Below are 9798 nucleotides of genomic sequence, written 5' to 3' on the forward strand. Positions count from 1 at the left end.
CCCCCTGCTTGTGTTCCCTCCCTCACTGGCTGTCTCTCTGTCAAATAAATAAATAAAATCTTAAATAAATAAATAAATAAATAAATAAATAAATAAATAAATAAATAAAATTAATTCTATAGGAGCACCTGGGTGGCTCTGTCAGTTGAGCATCCAACTCTTTTTTTTTTTTTTTTAAGATTTTATTTATTTATTTGACAGAGATAGAGACAGCCAGCGAGAGAGGGAACACAAGCAGGGGGAGTGGGAGAGGAAGAAGCAGGCTCATAGCGGAGGAGCCTGATGTGGGGCTCGATCCCATAACGCCGGGATCACGCCCTGAGCCGAAGGCAGACGCTTAACCGCTGTGCCACCCAGGCGCCCCGAGCATCCAACTCTTAATTTCGGCTCAGGTCATGATCTCAGGGACTTGGTATCGAACCATGCATCTGGCTCTGCCCTTAGTGAGGAGTCTGCTTGAGGTTCTCTCTCTCTCTCTCTCTCTGTCCCTCCCCTAGCTTGTGTGTGTGTGCATGTGCTCTCTCTCTCCTCAAATAAATAAAATCTTTTAAAAAATATAAGTAAAATGAATTCTACATGTGTTCATTCTAAGTTATATCACTTCATATTAAAAAAATATGATAAACTCTGATCGCTCTTACCTTCATTGAATCAACATGAATTTCACTCAGTTGTTGGATATAATTATGCAGCTTCTTTCTGTCGCCCAAGGTACTAAAATTATAACAGCATAAGTAAATCTATCATTATTTGCTTAATAATAATCCCTAGAGTATATAATAGTATATAATCAGCTCTAAATTATCTACATTAAAATAATGAGAAGTCAGATTAAAAGGAACAATTAATAATTCAAACATACACCCCCCTAGAAACTCTCCTTTAGGCTTCTGCCCTTGGTAACTCAGACTTCAACATCTTCTATGTCTCTACTGAGTCCTCAATTGATACTTCAAACTTATTTTAATCTAACTGAAGTCGGCATCTTCTCTCACAACCCTGAAATTGCATGGCTCAAGGCAGGACTCTGAAGTAGAGCACAGTGAGAATAAAAAAGGACTTTGAAATCAGAACTGGTTCACATCTGTACACAGAATCTGTGTGACCTTGGGGGGAAAAAAATCACTCAACCTTTTTTAGTACATAAATGTTCTTAACCATAGCACAGGAAAAATGGGCGTACTAGGTATGACTCAAGCACAAATCAAATCTAGATGAAGTTTTACCTTTACTTGTACCCATCTTCCTTTGTCAGTAATCCCTCATAATGCTCTGGTTTGAATAAATAAATTTAATAGGATTTAACATAAACAGTTCAAAATCCTGTACTTCATTATCCTGGGTCATTTACACTTATTGGTGCAAGCAAGTTAGCTTGACACCTGACTAATTATTAACAGAAGCAGCAGGCAAAGGGGCAGAATCTACTAATCTACTAGCTAATTAGACCGGAAAATAAATCTTGTGCTCAAACTGCTAGATAGACTTAGAGTCAGAATCACTACAATTGGCCACAACATTGTACTCTAAGACTCATGATGACTACAAAATCTAAGAATGATTTTCTTGGTATACACAGAAGCATTATTACAGCTGATAAATCATAAAGCAGCATACCTTCTGTTTTCCTATTCCCCTATCATCCTCATCAGGTTGATGTAACAAGCACAGGGAAAGGCCAAGCTTGGAGAAGTACTTATAGGTGATCTAAAACTGAGTCAGGTTAAGTATTGTTGCATAGTTGAATATAACCAAGAGTCATAGCATAAGATACCAAACCTAAACCAATCTCACTGCCCAATAATTTCCTGAACTAATACTCAATATTCATCATTTAATAAAACCCAAAAAGAAACTATTCACAAAGAAATCACTGATTAGGGGTGCCTGGGTGGCACAGCGGTTAAGCATCTGCCTTCGGCTCAGGGCATGATCCTGGCGTTGTGGGATCGAGCCCCACATCAGGCTCCTCCGCTATGAGCCTGCTTCTTCCTTTCCCACTCCCCCTGCTTGTGTTCCCTCTCTCGCTGGCTGTCTCTATCTCTGTCAAATAAATAAATAAAATCTTTAAAAAAAAAAAAAAAAGAAATCACTGATTAAAGTATATAAAAATAGCCAACCAAAACCTAGAGGTTTTTTTTGTTTTAACAAAGGCTATAAAAAATACAGTATTATATATATATTTTTTGAAGATTTATTTATTTATTCTAGAAAAAGGGGGAGAGAGCCCCTGAATGTGAGTGGGGGAAGGGGCAGAGGGAGAAGGAGAGAACCCTCAAGCAGACTCCCTGCTGAGTGTGGAGCCCAGCATGGGCTGGATCCCATGACCCCTAGATCACGACTGAGCTAAAATCAGGAGTCGGAGGCCCAACCAACTGTGCCACCCAGGCACCCCAAAATAAATAGTACTTTAAACAAAAATTTAAAGTAGTCATGGGCAGGGGGGAGGCCTCAGTGTCTCCGTCGGTTGAGCCTCCGACTCCTGATTTCAGCTCAGGTCATGATCTCAGCTCAAGTATAATCTCAGGTTGGTGAGATCCAGTCCCGTGTGGGGCTCCATGCTCAGCAGGGATCCTGTTTCTCCACCTCTCCCTCTGCTCCTTCCCCCCACCATGCATGCGGATACGCTCTCTCTCTCTAAAAAAAATAAATAAATCTTTAATCACAGGCCATAGTTAGACTACAGTAAGATTTTATTTCTGTATTTCATCATTTCTGAATTCTAAAATTTCTTACAACTGATATGTACATTTAATGTACCAATGTTTCTTACTTCTTAGAAAAACCTTTTAAATCAACAGTTGATCATAAACCTGAGAAAATTTAAGTACTTGTCTAAACTGGAGTCCCCCTAGAAAGCAGAGTCTGGGACAAGAGCTTACACACAGGAAAGGAGGGGATTTAATAAATTGGTTGAACTTGTACCACTGTTAACAACTTTGACCGATCCTACTGGGATCTTCAAAGGCAGCTCTAGACAGCAGAATTTTGCCATAATGGAAATGTTCTATATCTGCCCTGTCCAACATAGTAGCCACTAGCCATAAGTGGCTATTGAGCACTTGAAATATGTCTAGGTGAGGAACTGAAGCTTTTAATTTTAATTAATTTAAACATGGAACTATTGGCTGCTGTATAGGAAAACACAGCCCTGAAAATTCCTACAGAATCCACCTCAGAGTTATAAGGTAGGTAACAAGGTGTGCCAGATAATGTTCAATTGAAATTCTATTTTGTTCACTCATGTCCCCCAAGTTCCTAGAAAAAATTCCTAACATTCAGTGGGCCCTCCATAAATATTTGTTGAATAAATCAGTAGTACTTGTGTCCACAAAATAAATGGTTCTCTTTAAAAGCAAGACTCTATTAGAGCAAATTCAGTTCACTTAAAATAGCAACTATTGTATCTAAGAAATAAGTAGTAAGGGGGACTTTGAGGGGACTGAGGGGGCTGAAATATGATTATGAAAAAGGCAAGATGAGACTCTTAAAGATTCTGATCCAATGGACATTTATTAAAATTCAGGTAAACGTCCTAAGGTGATCTTTTCTCACAATCTACTTCTATTATCAACTACTAAACAATAGTGCATGAAGTAATTCAGTATAATCCTTTGTTTTGATTCTTTGGTTACTGTTACCACAAACAACATTTAGCTAAATGGAATTCCAGAAGGAAAAAACCTTATTTCACCACTGTTGCCAATTCTCTAAAAAACAAACCAACCAACCCACAAAGTCTCCATTTTAAGGAATATTTAAATATTTGCTCCTCATTTGTGATCTTTTTTTTTTTTTTTTTTTTTTTAAAGATTTTATTTATTTATTTGACAGAGATAGAGACAGCCAGCGAGAGAGGGAACACAAGCAGGGGGAGTGGGAGAGAAGAAGCAGGCTCATAGCTGAAGAGCCTGATGTGGGGCTCGATCCCATAACGCCGAGATCACGCCCTGAGCCGAAGGCAGGCGCTTAACCGCTGTGCCACCCAGGCGCCCCCTCATTTGTGATCTTTAAAGTGGATCCACACTAATCTAGACCCTGCAACCTCCAGCCTTATATAGGGGATCTTTACCTACATTTTATTAAGGGCCAACATGCTAATCGCTTTATGTACATTGTCTCATTATTATTTTCCACTTGACAGGTGTAGAAACTGAAGAGTTAAATTACTTGTCTCGAATCATACAACCAAAAAAGGGCCAAACTACTTTGGATTGTATCTTTAAATCTAATACCAGGTATACATTTCAGTCTTGAGACAGCTTTAGGGAGACCTAGAAATATGTTTAAGATAAGGCTGCAGCCTTGATTTTTCTTGCCAACATTTTCCCCATCAGTTCTTACATGTTTTATGGTGCATATAATCCAATTATTCTGAACTTGAGAGTAAAAAGTTGATCACTAAAACTTCATGAAGGCTTGTCAGCAAAATTTTTAAAATAGGAATCATTAGCAATATTAAACACAGGATTTGCACAGTAAAACCAAGCAAACAAAAACACTGTGTTAAACAGCAGGCAGGGGATTCTGTTTTAAAACACTCTGTAGGTTTAAAATGAGGATGGTTAATATCAGTGATCATAGGCTTTGTCCCTCAGAGGTGAATAAAAAGGTCATAAGTATGCTTGGCTACAAGGTGAACTTTATCATTCTTACCTTATCCCAAGACTTTCAAGATCAGACTCATTAAGACGGAGCAGTGTTAAACCTGTGATATTATTTTCTTTGGAAGAAAAGGGAGGGGAAAAAAAGATAAAATGGTTTCAATATTTACAGCATATACTTTTTTATTTCTTTCAATTTGGATTCGTCCTGGGATCAAGCCCCATTGAGCAAGGAGCCTGCTTCTCCCTCTCCTCCCCACTCATGCTCTCTGGTACTATTTCTGTCTCTGTCTCTCTCCCTCAAAAAAACAAACAAACAAAAAAAACAACAAAAAACCCAAACACCACTGAAACAGAGAGCCAACAACATAGTCAATCATATTTTGGAGACAGAAAATATAAAACTACTTCATCCCCACCTATTGCTATTCAGAGAAAAATTCCATCCAGAGTGGAGGAAAACCAAAGGGGAGAGGAGAAAAGAGAAGTACAATTAGCGACACCATCAAGCTGTTTTTTTAAAGTCTTTAAACAGCTAAAGTTCCTCCAACCCTAGACAAATGGGACTCCACCCCATAATTGCAGAAGTTTACTAAATTTGTAAACGATACCACCTTCCTATAGAACACTTCAGAGGATAAGACAGAGAGAGGTTAAGCTTCATATCCATTAGGGGAAGTTGAGTAGATTTCAAGTGGATGGATGCTTGAACTTGAGCCAGTTGCTCAAAACTCACAACCCACACATCTCCCCATGTGATGTGGCCAAGTTGTGGACTGCTGGAAGTTCAGTGGTCAGCTGAACCATCCGTGTTCAGATTTAACTGGGGAAACTGATTTTGGAGAGTAAAACATAAACATTACCAAGCTCTACAAGTACAGTCAACAAACATATTGAGCCCTACTGGGATGCTATGGTAAGGCAATGGGGGTTCAGGGATTAACAAAACGTCCCCTCTCCCTTAGGAAAACCCCGCCTTGAGAGATGGTGGGAGGAAACAGAAACTTGAAAGCAGCAGCACATACTCTAAGGTGGCAAGTGTTCAAGGAGCTGCAGTAGTAGCACGGAGAGGTCTCCTGAGCCCGGTGTGCCTGAATGACAGGTCCGGGGAACACGTTCTTCTAACTAAGAAAAGGAACCGAGTCTCGCCTTTCTGGCGCTGCGGTGGCAAGTTCCCGAAGAAACCCACCAGCTTCAGACCAGGTGCCCCACCCAAGTTCACAGTCCCCAAAGTCGGCTTTCTTCCAGCGGGTCCCCAACCCCAGAATCCCCATTTCTCCTTCCTCCATCTCAGGGTGCACTCCTGGGCGCCCCTCTGTACCTCCCCGCGCGTGGTCTCTCCTCCCCGCCTCAGGTTTCCGTTCTCAGCCGCAGGTCATTCCTCCCAAGGCGCCCCCCGCTTCAGGTCCACCCCTGCGGGTGCCTCCCGGTGCAGGTCTCCCTTCCCCGCTTCAGGGCCCCTGCTCATCAGGGCTCCCCGCCTCAGGTTTCCGTTCTCCGCCTCAGGTCAACCCTGGCTCGGCGCCTCAGGTCCACCCCCTTCGGTACCTCCCCGAGCAAATCTCCCTTCCCCGCTTCGGGTCCTCTTTGAGGCCCCCAGCTCACTCCCCCAGGGCGCCCTCTCCTCAGGCCCGCAGTCTCCGCCTCGGGCCGCGGTCCCCCGGCCCCTCAGCCCTCTAGCCCTGCTACCTCGGAAGCGGTCCAGCAGTCGGGGATCACTGAAGCCACTGCGCTTTAGGAAGCAGCACACCTGCTCCGGGCCCCAGGTCTGGTGCTTTGGGCGGAGTTCGGGGCCCGGGGACCTCTCCGCCGCCGCGGAACGGATGTTTGGCGGGGTTTGGGGGCTGCTATCGCATCGGGGCCGCTTGAAGGGCTGATCCGAATCCGCTCCCTGCATGGCTACAACCAGCACCCGGCACAGCACAGTCAAGAACCGCGGCGCTTGGACCGCGCGCAGGCGCACTGACCGCCGGTCGCTGAGGACGAGTCCGCTCAGCACTGCCAGCCTACTGGCCTCTCGCGCAGGCGTACTGACAGCTCAGACCTTGGGGCCAGGCAGCCCGGCCACTGCAGCCACCAGGCCCCCGTGCGCAGGCGCATTGACAGCCCAATGGTCCTCAACAGGTCCCGGAGGTTACAGAAAGGGAGCAACCAGAAGCAGAGCCAAGGGCGTGCTAATAAGGACGAGGGGAGGAAAGACTGTACCTAGGACCCGTGGAAGTCCCGTCACAGTCCGGAGCAGGGGGTCTTCTGGTGAAGTGAGGGTGCCTTCCTCCAAATGAGTATTCCAGGTATACCCTTGGCGGTGTTTCAGATACCCCAAACTTAAAGAAACCTAAAAGGCCATCAGGCTGGCCATCTTCCCATTTAGAGAAAAATGGGCAAGAAGCTGATCTGGAAGACCCTGGAATGATTTCAGATCTGGTATGAAGGTAGTCTTCTTGCATTTCCCAAGTTCTGCAGTATTGCTGGGCAGTTAGAGGGCCCTGGGGGTGCCTATCCATGAACTCTTTTTTTTTTCTTTTAAGTAACATATAATGTATTATTCAGGGGTACAGGTCTGTGATTCATCAGTCTTACACATATCCATGAACTTTTATCTTCAGGTTTCCATACAGAAGCAGACTTCAAACTTCTCTCCAAAAGAATCCTCCATCCCAACTCCCCGCCCAGAGGAAAGGAAGTGGCCAATCTGATTACTGTAAAACAAAATTCACCTGAGTGGATTTGAAGTTCTAATTGGCTTTATTCAATGATTCATGAATAGGGCAGCATCCCAGCAGGTGAAGAGAAAGGAGCTCCGAGGAGCTGTACAAAACGGAAGGTTTTTAAAGGCAGAAAGGGTGTAAGACAAGGAAGTCATAGCAAAAAAAAGGATTATTTTAGGCAGAGTCGCCCAACTTTGGGGAAAGGCAGGAGTCTACCAGGCTGCTGCCTTACAAGTGCTGGCCAGGAAATTCCAGACCAACTGGTTAAAGGTCACAGTCCTGGGAAAGGCTGAAACTGCAATTAGGTTAGATATTAAATCTTGGTTTGTTGATGTGGGGCTTAGCACAGGTGACTTCATTTTGGGCCTGTTTCTTTTTCAACGTAATTTAAAGCTTATCTTCAAGGACTTTTACCACCTGGTGGTAACAGCAAAAACGAGAGGCATGTCCCCATCACATTAATCACTCAGGGGCAGGACCAAACTTCCCTATAAATCCTAGCACGTACAATTAACTGATAATAGGACCACTACTACCATCACTAAAGCCAATATACCACCCCATCAACCCAGCCATAGTCCCATCTAGGGGATAAAGGATGAATAACACAGGGGCACCTAGCTGGCTCAGTTAGTAGCATGTGACACTTGATCTCAGGGCTCATGAATTTGAGCCCCACGCTGGGTATAGAAATTACTTAAAAAAGCAAAACAAAACATAATTGAAAAACAAAAAAGATGAATGAAACAGATTATCATTAAGCAGTAGGAACTAGTGGTCTGGTAGAGATCAAAATATCTTTTTTTTAAAATGTAATCTCGGGGCACCTGGGTGGCTCAGTCATTAAGTGTCTGCCTTCGGCTGGGGGTGTGACCCCAGAGTTCTGGGATCGAGCCCCACATCGGGCTCCCTGCTCTGCTGGGAGCCTGCTTCTTCCTCTCCCACTCCCCCTGCTTGTGTTCCCTCTCTCGCTGGCTGTCTTGCTCTCTGTCAAATAAATAAATAAAATCTTTTTAAAAATAAATAAATAAATAAATTAATTAATTAATTAAAAAAAACTCAATCTCTACACCCAATGTGGAGCTCGAACTCACAGCACTGAGATCAAGTGCATGCTCTCCTGACTGAGCCAGCCGGTCACCCCATAAATATTCTTAGCATACGCTTAGAGCTTTACTCTGATGCCAGGCACTGTTCTAAGGGTTTTACAAATATTAATTAATGTATGTATCATAACAACCCTAAGGTGTAAGGAACTGAGATACAGAGAAATAGGTGGATAATTTGCTCATGGTCACACAGCTAGTTAAGTGATGAAGTCTGGATTCAAACCCAGACCATCTAGTGTGGCTACAAAGTCCATGCTCTTAATCACTTGTTAACAATTACTTGTTAATGGGAATTTTGATATAAAATTATTTATATGGGTTAACTCAAAATTTTCTATTGCTTCCTTGTTCCATAGACCCATGGAGGAAAGTATAGAGGGGCGAACTTGCCCTCCATCTGCACAGAAGGGACAGGCTCAGCAAAACATGCCTTAAGCCCCAGAATAATTTGAGAAAAAAACAGAGATGCCAAGACTTGTGAAACCCAAACAAAGGGGTAAAAGAGACAAAGAATAGCCTATGAATGAAAGCCTATTTCAATTTGGAAACGGCTGGCTTGAAAACTTGTATTTTTTTAGACTTGTGGGAAAATCTGTCCTGACTGCAAGGTTTCCTTGGCAGTAGAAGGTGATATAAAGCAGGGTTTTAAACTTAATCAACTGGATTTGTTCAAAGCAGTCGCTTTTGAGAACTTTAATTTTCTGTTTGTTTGTATTTGTTCAAGAGTGTCATTTCATGCCGTATTTATTATTTTCCTCCTTATCCCCTACTTTCTAGGGGCCCTAGATCTTGCGCAAGGCGGTTGGTTACTTGCACGAGGTCACATGGCTGGTAAGTGACAGAACGGAGATTCGAAGCTGACTCCAAACCTTCAGTGCTTTCCAGTTTGCCAAGGCAGTGAACTCCACTCGCAGTCCCGGTGATCTCGTTCCGCCTCGTCCTTCCACAACATAGGAACAGTTACCTCCTTGACATAGGCCCTGTGCTCTGGTCATGTTGAAAGAAATGACGGCTCAGCCTCTCCTCTGATGTCAAACTTGCCAGAGTTTGGACTAGAAAAAAACTGTAATTTCAATTAATTAAAGGCCCATTGCTTCATAACCTTGAATATCCCCAGTAATTTTTCCCTGCCCTTACCTCGCTACCTTCCACCCACCCAGCTGAGTTGGGCAATTTTATTTCTGTCAGCATTAGCCATGTGGTTTCATCTCTCTCCACAGCTTCCTCTTCAACCAGTGCTGCTGGTTCTCAGTGCCAGCTGTCATTCTCTGTTTCACTTCCTCTTCGCCCTTCGCTGAACCTAGCCTCTTCAAGACATTCTTTTTTTTTTTTCCTTTTATAACATTTGCCCCAAATCCTAAAGCCAAGCCAAAATTC

General features: G+C 43.3%; 1 protein-coding gene and 1 long non-coding RNA gene across 6 annotated transcripts in view; one reads left to right on the forward strand and one right to left on the reverse strand.

Annotated features, from left to right (window-relative positions):
- Window positions 1-6684, reverse strand: part of SAMHD1 (SAM and HD domain containing deoxynucleoside triphosphate triphosphohydrolase 1) — a 49760-nt gene extending 43076 nt beyond the window's left edge. The window contains exons 1-3 of one of the 4 annotated variants that reach the window (XM_008698122.2): window positions 6294-6681; window positions 4657-4723; window positions 642-714 (exon numbers count right to left, since the gene is read on the reverse strand). In XM_008698122.2, coding sequence (XP_008696344.1) covers window positions 642-714; window positions 4657-4723; window positions 6294-6501 — 348 coding nt within the window. In that variant the 5' untranslated portion in view covers window positions 6502-6681. The other 3 variants (XM_040638284.1, XM_008698123.2, XM_040638282.1) reach the window with 3 other exon arrangements.
- On the forward strand, window positions 4823-9522 carry LOC103669782. 2 transcript variants are annotated; one of them, XR_570416.2, is made up of 4 exons: window positions 4823-5807; window positions 6729-6895; window positions 7211-7387; window positions 9199-9522. It is a non-coding gene; the product is annotated as an uncharacterized LOC103669782 (long non-coding RNA). The 2 variants fall into 2 exon arrangements; XR_570415.2 differs by lacking the exon at window positions 7211-7387.
- Window positions 9523-9798: the final 276 nt, after the last annotated feature.

This window comes from Ursus maritimus, unplaced genomic scaffold (assembly GCF_017311325.1).
Source record: "Ursus maritimus isolate PB19 unplaced genomic scaffold, ASM1731132v1 scaffold_22, whole genome shotgun sequence".
In the NCBI taxonomy this organism is placed as follows: domain Eukaryota; kingdom Metazoa; phylum Chordata; class Mammalia; order Carnivora; family Ursidae; genus Ursus; species Ursus maritimus.